This window comes from Budorcas taxicolor, chromosome 8 (genome assembly GCF_023091745.1).
Source record: "Budorcas taxicolor isolate Tak-1 chromosome 8, Takin1.1, whole genome shotgun sequence".
Classification (NCBI taxonomy): Eukaryota; Metazoa; Chordata; class Mammalia; order Artiodactyla; family Bovidae; genus Budorcas; species Budorcas taxicolor.
In genome coordinates, this window is record NC_068917.1 from 26,680,955 (window position 1) to 26,699,847 (window position 18,893).

At 39.0% G+C, this 18,893-nt stretch overlaps 1 protein-coding gene across 1 annotated transcript in view; it reads right to left on the bottom strand.

Moving 5' to 3' along the window:
• The window catches only part of FOCAD (focadhesin), a 272,034-nt gene that overhangs the window by 46,386 nt on the left and 206,755 nt on the right, over positions 1–18,893 (bottom strand). The window contains exons 24-27 of the mRNA XM_052644701.1: positions 14,094–14,202; positions 11,383–11,499; positions 8,692–8,930; positions 5,173–5,262 (exon numbers count right to left, since the gene is read on the bottom strand). Coding sequence (XP_052500661.1) covers positions 5,173–5,262; positions 8,692–8,930; positions 11,383–11,499; positions 14,094–14,202 — 555 coding nt within the window. The remainder of the gene's footprint in view (positions 1–5,172; positions 5,263–8,691; positions 8,931–11,382; positions 11,500–14,093; positions 14,203–18,893) is intronic.

The following is an 18,893-nucleotide window of genomic DNA, read 5'->3' on the forward strand; positions in this document are numbered from 1 at the left end:
CTGATACCTGCTGCTTAAGAAGACATTCCAGGGTGTCTCTCCAAGAACATATTTCAGTGCCCGTATGTTATATGTTATGTCATTTTACTCTTACATAGCATCTTCGGCTGGCATCAAGACCCTCACACGTTTCTCAAACATCTGTGACAATGGGGCTCCCACCTCTGATAAGAGATGCCCAGAAGGATGGAGAGGCTACAGGATTTGCTCAAGGTCAAGCAGAGAGTTTCCAGAAGAGCATGGACAGAAGATGAGATTTCTTAGTCTTCCCAGTCCAAACCCAGCCCCTCTCGGCACCCTGCGTGATGCCAGGATGGAATGCCTACGAGAAGGCAACATGTCTCAGGTGTGTTTTCCCAGGTTCTATTGCACAAAAAGCTGGCATTAGAAAATCTTGTATCAAGCAGTTACTTCAGCAACACTCCAAGTCAGGCAGGACTGCTGTTTCGGCTTACATGAACTTAACAGCAAGCTCAACTAGCATAATGCATATTTTAACCAGTGAAATCAACATCTAACATCTGAACACTATGTGCTTTAGAGACAAATCACATTTCTGAAAGAGGAACGGTTGCTGTTGATTAGAATGGATTTAAAGCCTTTGTTTTCATTTATACTCTATAGAAAAGTTTTTTGGCTATCTTTCTATATTGATGAATATAAAAACCTGAAATTAAACCAAAGATATAGTTAGACAAATGTGATTAATACTTTAAAATTTAACTTTTTCTCCTTGTTTGACTATGTAACTGCTACTTTTGCTAATACCCTGTACTAATTCACTTCAGACAATTATAATGATAAATTCTGATGAAGATTATCTGGGAGTTGATTTAATTAGTGTCCACATTCTTCACCACCCTCCATGAGGGTGGGTACCTTTTCTGTTTTTTTCCCTCAATATTTGTGGCACCTAGCACCCTGCTTGACAGGGACAGGCATTCAACCAACATTTACTGAATGCTCTAGAACTGACCACATGCAGAGTTTCAAGAGAAACTAAAGCTGAGAGGACATCTATCACGGAAAAATATCCTTCCTCCTGCCCCAAACCCCCCAGACTGGATTCTCATGTTCAGTTGGAGGCAGAATTTATGAGTGGAGGCAAAATTCACTGAATATAGCATCCAAGATTCAATCAAGAAAACCTGATTTCTATTTTTTGCCAGACTAATTTAGGAAAGAGGTGTCAGGTTCACGAGGGAAAAAGATTCTTCTCAAAGCTCCCTTAACTACTGGGGTTCATCCTTTTCAAATAATAGGCAGGTATCTAAGCCTTACTTTTCTGGGCACACAAAAATCTCTATCCCCCTCTTTTGCCACGGGCACAAAGGTCGAGAGAAAGACATCCCAGTTTTTAGTTCACGTTTATCTAAAAATTATCACAGCAGAATTATTTTTGGGCAAGGTTATCATCCATTGGTATGATTTTTAGCTGACTATATAGAGGTTCCAATATAAATATGTTAGATTGTACGCATCTATTGACTTCTGAACTGTTTCCATCTACTCTAATTTGCTCCAGCATACACCAAGAAGGAAGTCCTAAAGCTTCATTCCTGACATTTCCTTCTGATTTCCGAATCTTCTATATTTTAATGTACCTTTTGTCCTAAGTCTTAAAGATTCTCCTAGGTGTTTAGTTCTCCTAGGTGCCAACAAAAGTCCGTCCAGTCAAGGCTATGGTTTTTCCAGTGGTCATGTATGGATGTGAGAGTTGGACTATAAAGAAAGCTGAGTGTCGAAGAATTGATGCCTTTGAACTGTGATGTTGGAGAAAACTCTTGAGAGTCCCTTGGACTGCAAGGAGATCCAACCAGGCCATCCTAAAGGAAATCAGTCCTGAATATTCATTAAAAGGACTGATGCTGAAGCTGAAACTCCAATACTTTGGCCACCTGATGCGAAGAACTGACTCCCTGGAAAAGACCCTTGATGCTGGGAAAGATTAAAGACAGGAGAAGGAGACGATTGAGGATGAGATGCTTGGATGGCATCACCGATTCAATGGACATGAGTTTGAGCAAGCTTTGGGAGTTGGTGACGGACAGGGAAGCCTGGCGTGTGCTTAGTTTAGCATTTCTACACATTTGCCTCATTCTAACTTCACTGCTCGACCAGCTCTAAACTGAAATTAACTTGGGCAGAGGTAGCTCTCACATCTTTCTGTCTATTGAAAACAAAAAGGAGTTGTGTAGATGGTGTCTTAAACAGATGAAATAAATCATGTTAGATACAAATTTGGGGTTTTAGACTTGCTAACATAAATTCCTTATAAGAATACTAGCAAATGATGAAGGTAATTTGAGTTTTAAAATGGTATGCCCCATTATGTCATTACTTATTTGAATCTCTTATCCAAGCATATTAAAATATCACTGGCAAAAAGAAATTCTGAGTCTTAAGATCTATGCAATTCTGACGTGTATGATGCTGTATCAACTGAGACATGATATATTTTTCTAAAATTAACCAGAGATGAATCTTCAATTCCCTAGTTTATTGTAGGTTATTCTGCAGATTAAGTAGTAGGCCATCTAATAATTAGTTCTAATATCAGTTAACATTTGTATAGCGCTTTGCCCTTTACAAAGCACTATTCAAATGTTATTATATTTGTAAAAGCTCAATAGTAATTAACCAATGCTCAGGTCATAGATGGATAATAACATGACTTGTTAGGGCTGGGAGGATGGCAATGGCCAATAAATACCACTAGATGGCAGCAAAATGTAAGCGATAGGACCCCAAATACCAGATGCTGGGTTCTCTCAGCAGGGACAGGTCCATTAAATCCAAGAAGCGTGGTGAATTTGCTTTGGGTGAATTCTATCACTTGAGGCAGCATGCTCCTAGATCTATTAACTGCCTCCAGGTAACACTTCCAGTATTTCAGGTGAGGGAGGACCAGACTCCTGTAACCTCACTGGATGGGGGAATACTTTGTGCCATGAGCCAAGCATTCAGGTCTGCATCAAGTTAGAATTTCTGTTTTGCTTTTAATGGTGGGCAATATCTGCACGAAAGGAGGGTTAAAATCAACACCACACCATCAAGTATCAAATTGCTTTCTTTCCACTGAAATGGAGCAGTACTGTGCTAAGCAAGAGAAAGAAAAGTCTGACAACCTGGGTTTTTCTCCTGAATCTGCCACTGAGGGGTGTGACCTTGAACCAGTGTCCTATTTGAGACTCATTCTTTATTTGTAAACTGAAGTGATGATGACTCCTGCTTTAGTATTAATATTTAGGGTATAATCAGGGCTTCCCACGCGGATGAGTGGTAAAGAATCTGCCTGCCAATGCAGGAGACGTGGGTTCAATCCCTGGAAAAGCCCCTGGAGTAGGAAATGGCAACCCACTCCAATATTCTTGCCTGGGGAAATCCCATGGACAGAAGAGCCTGGTGGGCTACAGTCCATGGAGTTCCATAGAGTTGGACATGACTGAGCAACTAACACTTTCAAGAATAAAGGAGGTAAGAACGAAGAAATAAGAATCTTATTACTATATTATAAAAAGTTAATTTTAAAGTTAAATATGCTTAGACATATGAAGGTTTTTGATGTATAAATACCCCTACTTTGGCTAATTCAGTTAGCTCCATGGTCCTCCCTACACTCAAACAACATTCCTATCAACTAGTAGAGACAATAAATGAGAATCACTCCTGATTGTTCCAACTAGCTGAAAGTTTACAGCAGGCTAATCACATCCCCCACTCCCCAGATTTAAATACCCTGAGCTGCAGATGTGTTGAACACCTTTGGGGCCAGACAGGAGAAAGAAGGAAGTGGGGAGGGGAAGGGAGAGAAATTTTTCTTACTCCTTGGTTGTAAAAGGCAACACCACCAACATGTGAATTAGGCTCAAAAATCTTCATCAGCCCCCAAAACAGTTAAGGATCCTAACCCTTCCATTAATCATTCTCTAAAATTTGAGACTTCAATTATGCCTCCAAACTCTTTCTTTGCCCATACTCAAAACCACACTGTTAACATGTCATCTCATCTCCGAAGTATTCAACTTTAAAGTGTGATAAAGCAGGTACATGTCAGGGGTTCCTATCCAACCTTAGCTTGTATGTGAAAGATCTCATGACTACCACCTACTAAGTGAAGATCTGACTTCACTTACACATGATGACATATGTGATTCCCTTCAGTACTTCCACCATCACGCTCTTGTAAGTCTGAACCTAACAGGTGAGATGGCATGGAGGTCACTTTAGATTATCAGCTCTTAAAGGCCAGACGTTTAAACACTGATAATTTTGGTAAACACTGATCTAACTCATATTTGAACAGTACCCATGAGAGTATGAAGTAAATGAATTAATAGATGGGAGTTTATAATAGATTATAATAGATGCTTATAATCTGTTGAGTTTCCTATTAACTTCAACCCCAGAAGATCTAAACACAAGCTTCCAACATAGGAAGGTCCTAAAAGGTCCAATGCAGGTTCTCATTGGTGCAGTATTTCATAAGGCATAATAAAACTGTTTATCTTCCCACACAAACCACATGGATGAGACAAAGCATTCAATGTCTCACTAAACCAGTATGTTTAACACCATTTTTTTTGAGGTTCTTTTCTGATTATTCTCTTTTGTTTTTGTTTTTTATAACTGGAATGAGAAAATAAATTTTAAGATATTTAGTTTAATAGAGAAAATCTTTAAAATGCACAAAGTTTCTTTTGGGGAAGAGATCTATTAATAGTGAGGAGGGTGGGAACGCCTGGTCTAACCTCTGTTTCCATTTTGATGCCTTTGACACGATTTCATAAGGAAATCTAAATTATGAGTCAAAGCCTCTCTTAGTTAAATCAAATTCAAAGAATATTTTCAACAGACCTTTAAAAAGGTCCCGAGACAGATGTCTCATATGATAAGTACAAGACAGAATCTAAGGTATTGGACACTTAAGAACAGCCACAAAATGACATTTGTTGCTCTGTATGGAAGCAATTGTCTATTGTCCAAGGTGTCTATTTTCTGAAACATGGTTTTCAGAACAAATAAGCTTTAATTACAGATTTTTAAAAATTATTATTCTGAGTAAAGGAATTCAGCACTGGGTCCTACAAATATCTCACCATAGAATGAAACATTTTATAGCAAAGAAAGACCCATTCTCTGAGCATCAGAGAGAGAAGGGAATCACCATACTTGTATTCAAGACTAGGGTCAAAGCAGCAGTTTTCCAGGGCATCCAAAGACTTCATCAGAAGAAGGTTCATCCGTTGGCTAGATATATCACTGGGTGAAGACCAAGAGCGAAAAATGAGTTATTGAAAATCATGCAACTCTCCAACATATTTACTATATAATATTTTGCTCTTAGTATTTTACAGAAAATCACTTCATTAAACAAACATGAAAGTAGCAAACAGCAATACCGATGATGCACATATATCCTGCAAACAGAGAAACGGAGTCAGAGAATTCATTCAATAGTTAGGTTTCTGAATATTGTCATTACTTGCAAACCTGTGTTTTGCGTTTGCTCAGCTCATTCAAGTTTTAAATCACTGAAAAACAAGAGCTCAGAATTCCAAAAAGAATATTTCTAGGAATGCTAAGGTGACTTTCCTCAGAGGATGTACTGACCCGCTCAGCTGATACCATCAATGATCATTCCAGATCCATCTGGCCCTTCTGATTTTATGTGTCAAATATGAAGGTGTTCAGTTCTTTTTTTTTTTTTTAAGGAGACGGAAAAAACCTGGCCCTTTATTTTTCTGCCTTTATAAAGTAATGTGAATTTTGTAATTGTGAGAACTTAGTGAGAACTCTAACTTCTAGGGTAAAATGAAACTTAAAAGGTAGCTCTATGTCTGTTCTTTCAGGCAGAGTTGTGGGCTTCATCACCGACACTTTATTATCAAGGGGTCCCTGCATTTCAGCTCTCTGGCTGCAGTCTTGGACCATGCTGAGTGGAATGCAGTTCCAGGAATGTCAGCCAGCCAGAGAGCACTTTAAGTAATATCCTCTCCAACCAAGACTATAGTGGTTTTGCCTGGGGTGAAGGATTACATTTTGTGATGAGAAAACACACACACAAGCACACACAATTTTAATAACTATTAACTAAGTAAGTCTTATAGATGTTCTCTGGAGCAAAGTATACTTAAATATCCTAAACAAATGCTAAAGAGGCTGAACTATTAATAGAATCCTCTGGGAGTTATGACAGAAGCAAGCTTTGGAATAATATGCTTTTCTGAATAAATTCTAGACTGGAATTGAAATTCAGGAGATTTTTCATAAGCCTTAGCAAGGAAAAAAAAATGGTTTGAATGTCAAAATTCTTTTACACAAAGTGACTTTTCATTTTTGAGACCAAGATATTGTCCTGATCCTGCTGTCACAAGGAGACATTTTGGGCCACTTATTTGATGTCATTGATTATTCAGAGTTAGTAGCCCTCAAAACACTTCAGTTTTGGAAAAATAGAAATTTTCTCCAAAAATGTCATTACCTGGTAAAGACTGTCATTATCTAGTAAAATATTTATTAGTACCAAAAGACAAATATTTCAGATTCCCCTGCTCTATGAAATTAGGACCTCCCTAATTCATTTCCTAATTCTATGAAATAGGGGCTTCCCTGGTGGCTCAGGTGGTAAAGAATCCATCGGCAATGCGGGAGACCACCTGAGATGCAGGAGACCCAGTTTCAATCCCTGAGTCAGGAAGATCCCCTACAGAAGGACATGGCAACCCACTCTAGTATTCTTGCCTTGGAAATTCTGCAAACAGAGGAGCCTGGTGGGCTAGTCCAGGTGGTCACAAGAGCTGGACATGACTTAGCAACTAAAACCACCACTATTGTGAAATAGCAAGGTGGGAACCATGAATAATTACATTAATGTCTGCAGTACTAATACACCAACCAGAAGGAGAACGTCATCAAATGCAGGGTCATTATGGCAAAGGTAAGATCTGCAGTCACACCGTGGGCGCTCTGCCAGAGAAAGAGCTTTCTGGTGTCCCTCCCCAGGGTTTCCTGCAGATGCAGCCAAGTTGGCAGATAGAGGTGGAAGGCAACTTAAGAACCAGGCAAGGATGCTTTAGGAGAATCACTGTAGGTTTCTCCAGGTAGTAAAATTAAATTAACCACAATGCAAGTCTGTCAAGCCCTAAAACCAGCAGCATCTCCTCCTAAACTGAAAAGAAGAGAGTGAGAGCCAGGACAGGATGAAATGAGTTGTCTGGAATTAAAAACTGCCATGGCTCATTTTTAGTTGTAAAACATGTAGCTTGAAAAGAGACCAAAGGAAGAACATGAACACAGATGGTGAAGAGACTGCCATTTGTAACACAGAACCAAAGCGGGGAGGGGGGAGTCACTCTCAAGTTTTAAGTCTTTAAAAATACTTTGCGTTCTACCACTCACACACAAGATATGTAGCAGGCCATTCGTATACAAAGGGCAGCTTCTTGTTTGTGTCCAGGACCAGGCCTGTGTATACTAATACTGGTGAACAGAACAAAATGAATATTCTGGAAACGTCTCATTTATGATCACAAAGACTGAGCCTATCTTCCCAAATATTCCATAGATGTTTCCAAGGGCTGAAAATGATCATCTGAAATATAGTGTTTCCCAAGATCCACAGCAGTTCTCATAAAGGATTCACATACTGATGTTTGCACAAAACTATGGGAATTAACAAATGTAAACTTAACCACTGGTTTCAAACAGAAATCTAAATATAGCATAATGTCATCCAATTTACCCACATCAACACCATTTCCTGCCTTTGGACAGATGGTTTCTGCCAGCTAGGGAAGCATCAGGACTGCTAACATCAGAACAGAATGCCTCTCCCCACTGGCCCTACTGTTTCCAATGGAGGAAAATGGGGCTGAAATTCCAAGTCAGTGACATCTAAAGATTCATGATCTTCAAATATTCATGTTGTACCACACTACCATCAATCTGGATATAGAAAATTCTAAGATCAGTTATAAAATAAAGAATAAATATAATGAACACCAAAACTAAAGTTGATTCGTGCACAAGGAAACTTTTTCACTAGTGGAATTTTCCACCTGGGTCTTTGATATTCTATTAGCTCCATTCAAGAGTAAAGCTAGCAGTCTACAAATGAGCAATCAAACTGAATAAAGCACCCAGTATAATATGCACAGATTAAGACTCTTTAAGGATTACTAAAATGTAGCCAGGGCACAGGATAAAAGCCATACTTAAAACCGGTACATGCAGTTCTCGGGTGATTCAGTGAAGCCCGCACCCTCAGGCACAGGGCTACCTCAATCTTTCCTCCCATTTTATAGTGATATCAATGAATGAGCAGTCATTTTCACCCTTATAAACCAGAAGGAAAAGATGCTTTTTAAAATTTATAGCACCATATGATTAGACTTTCCTCATGTCTATTACACAGGGCTCTCATCTAAGCGTGAAATGATTTTCAAGTAATCAATCACTTAAAAGAAAAGCAACCCTTAAAACATATGAGTATCTCTGTGATGGTATTTGAGAGAGACAAATTCATTCATAAAAGAGAAAAAAGGATCAACCTGCTCAAATTGAAAAGTTTAGCACCATAAATAGCTCAGATATAATGTGAGTGTGTGTGTGTGTGAGAGAGAGAGAGAGAGAGAAATCAATCACCTAAGTCACAAAGAGGAAAAAGAGGAATATTTTAATAAACTGTACCTGAGTTTCTCCTCACACAAGCGAGAGAGAAACATCCCCAGTGCAAGGCCCATGTGGATTTGCACGGCTTGAGACTCATCAGCTCTTGGTTTCCCAGGTAACCTGGCAGTCAGCATGTTCAGGATTTCCTCAACCTTCTCTTTGCAAGAGATAATGAAAATTGGCACCAGGAGAGACAAAGCCGTGGCGGCCGCGGAACGGGCAATGGCACTGGCCGTGTTTTCACCGGAATAGGATTTCTAGGACATGCCAGAGAAAGAAAGCAAGGGGTTGGCCTTTTGTTTAAAACATGAAGGGAGCACACCTATCACGAAAGCACGATACAATACAAGCTTCTGTTAAACCCACCCTCGCCACTCCAAAAAAATTATTAGAAAAATAAATCTCTTTCCGTGTTTATCTACAGGTTACCTTTTTACTCTTAGAAAAACAATTTGCTGCTAAGCCATTGGTTAACTAATAATATCCTTTTAAATTTGAAAAAAAAAAAAAACAGTGTTTCCTTTTAATGGGTGTGAATTCCCTCCCTATAAAGCCTGAAACAATTTCGGGGTTTTGAAAGCCCACATGTGTATATAATGAAAAAGCTGCAAGTGAAGCTATCCAAGCTTGGAGCAACCACCGAGTCACATTATACATGTCCAGGAAGCCCGGAGTTTTCTGGGAGAGAGAAAAGGGGTTAGGGTGGGGGCAGTTCAAGTTTAGTTACAGAAGGGTAAGTGCAAGTAGAGCACAGGGAGCTATTGGCGGATCTCCCAAAAATTTTGGTGGGAACGTTTCCCAGTAGATGGATTATTTCCTACAGGGGGTTAATTCCTTTTAATTAAAAAGGAAGTTGAAATCCTAAAAGCCTCTGGTTACAAAGCAATAACCAGCTATTCAAAATGAAACAGAGAGCACTATAATGCTCCCTTCCTATATGTAATTATGGGAAAAGAAATGAATAACAGCCCTAATAAAATGACAGGGCAGCTGAATCTGAACAGCTTGTACAAGAATCCTGCGTTAGAGAGTTCCACCAGACATTATATACACTTATCAATATGTCTCAAGTGAGGAAGAAAGCCCGCTGATCATTCCTGAGTATTACCCACTTCAAATCTGCAGACACACAATAAAGGCCGTGTTGTCCCTTGCAGTCAAAACACATTAAAAAGTGTTTTTAATTCTATCCTCATTTGCTCTCTAAGCTTTAGTCCTTTAAGGATAAAAAGCAAACATGTGCTAAGGGATTCTGTAAGTTAATACAGCGCTATTATAATGACAATGCTACTTAAAATGACCCAGCTGCTAGGACAAAGGAAATAAAAGAAGTGGCTTTTGAAAGAGCGGTTTGAAAAAGTATAATAATGCAAGACTTACAAAGGTAAGAGGCAACCTGGAGCTGCCTAGTAAAGACATTATTTTTACTGGTTTGCAAGAACTAAGCAGCACTATTAGAAATCTAATAGATATCTTGTCCTGCTGCATATCTGAAGCATATAGCTACTGCAAAGACCTCCATCTAAGCTAACAAGTTCTTCATCCATCGCTAAAGAAATACGAACACTTCTGACAGAAAACAAATTATCATAGAGAAAGTACTTCTTTGAGCAAAATCTATTTTCCAATATCATTATATGTTATCTAGTAAGTAATTTTTTTTGTTCTCTAGTCAAAAAGCTGGCTCCTGATCCTCAGCCCTAGATGGGTACACACCAGGTCCAGGGCAGAAGCACACACAGAGGCCAAATGTTGCACAAAGAAGACCTAAGGCGATGAAGTTTCAGGCTAAACTCATAATCTTAGCAACAGTTCAGGACCTGCGCTATATTTTCATTCAAATCAGCTATAATTCTCTGCTACTCAGCTGATTGTCCCATGATCCCTATAATTCCCTAAGCAATGGATAGCAATAAGGTAGAACCGAAATAATTCCATGCAGATACAGAAATACAGCATGCACGACAGCCAGTTAAGGGAAAACAAAACGTAAACCAACAAAGTGTGGTTTCATTTTGCTTCAAATCTTAGCATATAAGCATGAACAAAGAGAATGACTAAGTAACAGGTGCTTTTATATGACCAACAACATTACTTGGTATTTATAGAGCATTTTGCCTTTCCATTTTCCCATAAATTATATAATTGGATCCTCACAATCTTTTATAAAGTTGGCAAAGCACTCATTTTTACCTTCACTTTACAGGAAGGGAAAAATCAGATGATAAGTTAAGTAGCTGTCAGGTCAACGGTCACAAAACTAATAAGAGGTAAAGTTGGGGCTACAATCACTGCAGATAATACTGTTCAATAATCTCAGTTTATAAACAAGGATACAAAGGGCCAGACCAATGAACTGAACTTCCTGTGGTCACATATCCCAAAATGAAAAAAACTGTGACAAGAAACTTAGGATCCTCCATATTCAGCCAATGTTTATTTTACTTCAACACTTGCCTCTGATTATACATTAAAATAACTTAGAAAGCTTCCAAAATGTTGATACCCAGGACACATTCCAAAGCATTTAAATCAGAAGTGAGGCCTACACATCAATATCTCATATATATATATATATATATATATGAGATATTGATGTATATATATATATAAGGCCAAGATTTACATTATATCATAGATTTCATGTGAACAATTGATACTAGAGTCAACTCTTGAGTTTCTAAATTGTTTTTTGTTTCTCAAACTTACATGATAAAACGAGGAGAAAAAGTGTCCTCTGGGTTGGTAGTGGCTATCAACGATGACCGAAAGGGTATCAAATACCATGGAAACCCAGTCTTTCACTGACAGGAAGTGAGGTTGAACCTGCAGACGAAGGAAAACATGAAATGATAATGGGAAAAAAAGAAAAAAACCTAACCATTGTTTCTAGATCCAGGGTACAATCTCCTTCTGTATAAAAGAATGAAGAGCTATTAAAAACGAAACTTCATCTGCCAGGACCGCACGAAGTAGACAGGTATTTGACAAATACACATTCTAACCTGCACCCCCACGTGAATACAGTTTACCTTTCAGACAGAACTTAGCAGAGGTGAGAGGATGGGGGCTGCAGAACAGAACAATCTGAGAGTTCCTTACAGTGTTCCTGTGTTCAGTGAGGATAATATGGAAGTTTAAAGGGAGAGATGTGCAGGGAAGGCAAATCAAACCTTCCATTTCTGACTTGTCATTTCAATAAAGCAGCCAACAAAATGTTTTGACCACTTCTAGCTTTGCTGCTTATTATCACTGTATTTATCATTCACGAATCATCACAACTGCCTAGTCAAGTAGATACGAAAACATAAATATTTGGAAAAGAAGTGGAAAGAGAATGAAAAAACAAACACAACAACAACGAAACCCAACTCAATAAAAAGAGAACTTGGTTTTAAAAATCATTCATGACAACAGATGTCAAAAAACATTCATTAACTCACACGGTAACACCCAGGTGGTACTGTAAAAGTTGAAATAGTTTAAGAGCCCTTGGAATTAATTCCTTGAATCAAAAAAGATCTGCTTCTTAAGATCTTCAGTTGTTGGTCAAATGCAGAGTTGAATGAAGTTTGAAAACGTTAGCTTTAGTCAAGTAATGAGGTCTCGAGTTCATGCTGAGTAAAAGTCAAAGGCAAGGTCACCAAGAGTAAAAGAAACGCCCTGTCTTTGGCTTGGATGGCTCTTCAATGTTTTGTGGACTGTGTGCTTTGTGGACAGGACACAGATTCAGCGAACAGAGAATAGGAGAGCCTAGAGCTCAAACTCTGAGCTAGACCTCCAGTTATTACCGAGGCAAACATCCTGCACCACCGGTAGACCTACATAAATAACACCAAAATAAAGGGGTCCTAGGAAGGCATGTTTACTTTTTTAGGTTGTAGACCTACCCAGCATGTTGCTTCTGCTAAAGTATTCCATACCTTTTTCAAGGATATGAAACATTTCCTCTCTAAAAGATTTTCGTCTTCCTTATTATTAAAATAAGATTCTGGCCTTAAATTACCATATGGTAACTAGCTACATGTTTATCCTTCATGCAATAATCCCTTGGCCTCCTTCTCTTCCCCACAGGTAATATACATGTAGAGATTTTGCCACACTGCATTATTCTTTTGTTTACTGGTAAGAGCACCCTTTGGGGAATTCCCTCCTTCAGAATTTGAAGCCTGGTTAAATGTTCAATCAAGCTACTCATCCTACCCTGCTGAAGGTGTAGGGCTGGGACTCGTGGGATTCCAAATTTTAAGGGAGTGATGCAAAGACAGTAAGTGACTAGAGCTGATCCATCCCAGTAGGAGTAGTCTGCCAAGATGGTTCATCAGGACCTGTGCCTGGACCCCTGTTCTTCTCTCAACTTGGTTTTTAAGCTTTAACTTCAATTCTGTGCACGTCCAGATTCCTTATTCTTCTAGCTCCTTTTTTAATTTAAATTAAGAGTTGGTTTCTTGCCCCCAAAGAACCCACCAAAAAAGGAACCAAAAATACCCTACCATGAAAAAAGAATACAAGTGGTCCAAAAGGCACTCTGCGGGGACAGAGACAGGCTGAAAAGCATTGAAAAAAAAAAGCCCATTTTTTTTGCAAGTAGAAGTGGTGAAGTATATACTGATACTCTTGACAATAGTTACTATTACTGAGTATTTACCTGCCATTGTACCTTACATATATTACTTTATTTAATCCTAACAATAATCCTGTCTGGTAAGTACTATTATCCCCATCTTATAGATGGCAAACAGGCTCTGAAAGGTGAGGAGACAACAATAGGATTTAAATCCTAATACCTGTGCTTACTAGCTCTACTCCTACTCCAGAGACTATGTTTTTTAACCACTTGACTATATTGTCTCCAGATAATGATAGCTACCAGATAATGGGGCTTAAAAGGAGAATGAATCCAAGCTTTTTTATTTTGACAGATATGAATTATCTGAAAAAGTACATTGCAAATGAACACTGGCCAGCTTGCCACATGTTTAATTAAGAAATAAATGCCTTGCAAAAATGAATAGGCACTTTGTCATTGACATCTACAATTAAAATGCAAAGTGCAATTTTTTGCAGTCAGTAAACACTGCTTATTTATCATTTTTTGACAGCACTGTTCACTTTCAGTAAGCCTAGTTAACCTCCTAAGATTGGTTACCATGATGTAATCACAGAAAGACAACCCCTGTTGCATAAAATTGGCACCTTCAAATGGAAATGACCACTTAACTGTGATGGAGAAAGCAAAACAGAAAAGCAGCGAAGAAAAGTGTTTTAGAGGACACCAAGGCTTCTGGTGTAAAGGTGCATCGGGTAGCAGAGCCCATGACGGTAATCTCCTAAATTCAGAGCCAGGCTTAAGGAAAAGTCTCACTTTTCACACGTTACACAACCAAAAGCCCAGTTGGTTCTAATCACCCTTAACTCACCTCCAGGACTCCATCAGAGTCTGAGCAGAGGCTGGCTTCATGTTTGGAAACGACGACAGCGAGGCTGCTTAAGGCTAACAGCGCGTTGCCTTTGACCACCGGGCTGTCTCTGTTTAAAAAGAAAAAGATCCCAAGAGAGGATTTGGGGGCATTAACCAGGAGAAGGCAAGGCGCTATTATAGGGAGGGCAGATGAGGTCAAAAAGCACTTCCACCCCTTCACAGAGCCTTGGAAACGCAGGTCTGTTTGTTCCCTGGAGTTAGAAGCTTCTGTCCTTCTTCTGACGCTAGTGTTAATTTTTAACTCTTCTTACAAATGTATGGTCATTATGCTTTGGGGAACCTAAAAAAAATCCAAGCTCAGATATCTAAGCTCCTTCTCCCTAAAATTTTTTATTTCATCATTTGACCTTACATTTCCCAAGCCATCTTCTTCAGCATCATCTTCAGTCAATATACATGTATGGATTTATTTTAGAAGCCCAGCCAAGGACAGTTGTGTGAATAAGCCCAGCAGAATGGAATTGGGCCCTGGCTTTTCTAAAGCACTGGTATGTGGAACCAACTTCTAGTGAACTGCTTCACAAAGCACACTTCACTAGCAACTCGACACACTGGTGGCTTTCTCCTCCATCACTATCATTTTCCCCTTCTCTCTCTTACTATGCCAAAGCCAGCAACCTTAGAGTCAGTCTGTAACATGATTCAGAGCCCCTAGAGAAGATGCAAAAAAGGCTTGTGCTCAGGCAATTTGGACTGAGAGATGCCTTTCTATATCATCCAAATGGCAGTTTCCTAATATTGGCAATAAGTCTTCTGTTTGACTTCTGAATTTGGTATCAAGAAAACTGAATCTCTTAAATATACTTACTACTTGAAAATGTACATTTAATATTATTCCATAATTCCAAAGTCCTCCTACCGAGTAAAGTCCCCAAAGGGTCACTGATGACACGCTCTTGGCCTGCCGACTCCATCATAACAGAACTCAGGCAACAAGGTACCCTTACCACCAGACACTTCAGTTCTCAGTTAGTCCTAGGATTGTGTTTAGTGCTAGTTGCTCAGTCGTGTCTGACAGTTTGTGATCCCATGATTTGCCCTTGGGATTCAGCAGGCAAGAACACTGGAGTGGATAAGCCATTCCCTTCTTCAGGGGATCTTCTCGACCCAGGGATGGAACCAGGGTCTCCTGCATTGCAGGCAGATTCTTTACCATCTGAGCTACCAGGGAAGCCGGGTTCCACACAGAGAATGTTTCTCTGAACCTGGAGCTTGGACCTGAACTTGAACCAGTGTGTACATCTGAGAACGACTCCGTGCTTACCCTGGTGCAGGAAGAGAACTGATGCGCGGATGTCCAGATCTGCTCCCCAGGCAAGTTTAGTACATCCAGCGCTAGGCCACAGTCGTGACCGAACATGTGAGTTAGTGAGCGTTAACAGGTTAGTATAAACTTGTGTTCTTGCATTTTTGTTTCCATTTGGTAAGAATGGAATTCAGGACTCGTTGTTATCAAGTTCTTCCATCTATCAATTCATCCAATCCTTCCTTCTTTCTCCCGCTCCCACTCTAGGGTTGATTAAACTCAGTAAGGCTTTGTACTCTGGGTCATTTTGTTCACTCCTTCTCCAATCATTTCTCTAAGAGGCCTGTCATATGTTTGATAAGACAACATTTACATTGTGGGATGGGGCAGGGGGAAAGAACAGAAAGGAAGACTTGAGGTTGAAGGAGTTTTGCAAGGAGGATTACTGGCAACTCCTATAGCTAATAATAAAACACCAGTAAGTAAGGCAAGATGTGGGCATTCCCAGGTGCCATAGCCAGAAAACCAGTTAAAATCAAAATTAAATCTTTTATTTCTAATATTCTCTCTTTCCTTTAGCTGAGACTATCTTGAAGTCTGTTCTGCAAAAATGATCATGAATCCCTGAAGTTAGATTTTTAAAAAAGTTTTAAATTCTCAGTGAATGTATCACCCTGAAGAAATTCTTAGATGGTCACCAGATATTGCATAACAAATCTTCTAAATCAAGGATATTGGTCTGGACCTTCCCTAGCAGTCCGATGGTTAAGACTTCGTCTTCCAAAGCAAGGGGTTCGGATTTGATCCCTGGTTGGGGAGCTATTGTGTACCAAGAACCAAAAGATAAAACAAGCAATATTGTAACAAATTCAATAAAGACTTTAAAAATGGTCCATATTAAAAAAAAATTGTCAAGATGACATAAAGTGTCTTTTTAACCCTAAAATTCTAAAAGAGAATTTATCCTCAGTTTTAAAACAGTGTCCCAAATAGTTGTATTTGAAAAGTTTCACTGGTCTTTACATTACTAAGCATGTACTGCTTTTGTAAAATGGAAAAAAATATATTTAAAGTCACTGGTAATTAGATCTTTGGATGCACACTAAAAGCATATCTGTACATTAATCTTTGAATAGAAAAAAAGAAAACAGTCACACAAGGTATGCTTAGGCCAAGTTACACATTCATAAAGGTACGGTGACTAGCTCTTCATCTTTACATTCCCCACGGGCCTTGCATAGTGACTTATGGAGAGAAGACACTCCATATATACTCATGAGACATAGTCAAGGAGGAGCTAGCCAGGTGAAACTCTAGAATTTGTTCAGCAAAAACTCTTCACCTTGTTGATCACATAACTATCCCCAACCAGTCAAGTAGCGGTGACTAATTTGCATAATAACATGTCAGCATCAGTACAGTATTTATCTAGGCAACACCACTGACATTTTAATTAAATTGTCCTTTGAAACGGATGCCATTAACCTAATTAAAAAGCTCAAGGAAGGATGAGCTACACTGATGCTTTCTTAGGGACAAAGTATTACATTACATATTAGCGAAGTGACCCAATCCTTTGGGGAGTTTTATCTTTAGGTTCAAACCTATTTAATTATTAACAACAAAAATAAACTTACATCAGTCTAATCCTGTGACTAGTGTTTTACTTCCTACATTTAATTTCTGCCTCAGAACAAAATAAGCCCTACATTGGCCCAAAGGAGCCTGGTGGCTCAGTGGTAAAGAATCTGCCTGCCTGCCAATGCAGGAGACGTGGGTTCAATTCCTGGGTTGGAAAAATCCCCTGCAGAAGGAAATGGCATCCAGCTCAAGTATTCTTGCCTGGGAAATCCCATGGACAGAGGAGCCTAGTGGGCTATAGTCCATGCAAAAGAGTTGGACATGACTTAGTGACTAAAACGACAACCACCACCACCTAAGGCGGCCATAGTCCAAGGAACAGAAGACTAAACTGGCAGGAGGTGATAAGTGGGTCCTCACGTGATTGGAGGAAGCCAGTGGGAAAAAGCACAGAGAAGGCAGCCGAGTGATTTTTTTTCTTCCTCTCTATGATTAATCTCTCAGCCTCTGGACCTTAACTATCTCCTGCTCACTTGTGAATCCCTAGTATTGTCAGGATGCTTTTAATAAGATAAGATCTATAAAATAGTTTGAAATGTTTGATGAAAAGGTAACACCATGAGAACATAAATTATTTTTACTCAATATCACTGGGAATGTGAACACACTTTACTTAGGTATTAGTCATGAAATGATGCTTTGCAGATTTGAAGGTTAAAGTCTTGGTGACATAAAATTTTAGAATGGAATCTGCAAAAGCTACTGCAGAGGCAAAATTACAGTTTGTTTTAACAGAAAGACACTAGTTTCTTCAGCATTTGAGCTTTTGTTGCAAATGTCAGGGCACTGTTTTTAACAGGAACTAAGTAGACTATTCAATAGAACAAACTGAAAGGTAGAGGTTAAAGGCGGTCCCCATCCCAGCCCCTCCTCCCCTCCAATAAGAAGCTGAATGCTCTCCCACTGTGTCTGCAATTCACCAAACTACAGAAGCAGACACAAATGAGTTCCTATGGAACGCTCTCTGTACTTTAGTTTTCATTTTGTCAACAGATACGTCAGCAGGTATTTCCCAGGGCTTCCCACAGAACTGAGGGTAGGGGAGGATTACCACTTCTCTTTCCCTTTATTCAGAGGACATGAGGCTGAATAGTGATCAGGTACCAAGATCAAATTTTAAAACGAACTATCTGTGTAAGAAATTGCCAGTGGAAAGTGAACTCTAAGGTAGATTATGTTTTATCTTTTTTTAGGCAAAGGCTATTTAGCTACAGAAAGTTCTGGGAAATGAGAGAGATCAACTATACTATAGTTTAATATTTCTAGATAATATGGACTTTCAGTACATATGAAGTCCTCTAGGTCAAAGGTATATCTATATTATTTGGTGAATAAGAAGAAAGGAAGTCAAACAGAAATGGCAGCAACTAAGGAGAACAGTGAAAAGAAGTGTATGTAACTGACATGTAACTTACTCCCAGGAAAAATTAGGCAGCATGCTAACAAAGGGACTTTAAAGAGATTGTTCAAGCAAGTTCACTAGGGTATAATTTTCTCAGTGAGAGATGGCTTCAGATAAATAAAAAGCCTTAAGGTAGTAATGCTCAAGCTATTTTTGTTAAAGCAATTGTAAATATATGATAGAAACTGCCTTTTTACCTGAGTCTTCACATTAGTTTTTAGTATTAAAAAATTCAATATTTAGATACACTTGCTCCAAGAGCACCAGGAGAATAAAAGGCTCTGTCTTATGTTATTTACTGGCTCACACTTGAGATTTAATCTATTTGTAAAACAGACATAACTCACATTAGCAAGGACTTCTTGCCCCGTACTAAACTGTAATCCTTTAAATCTAAGCCAAAGCACAGAGCATTTTGTAAAGTGTACAACATGGACATAGCTTTGATG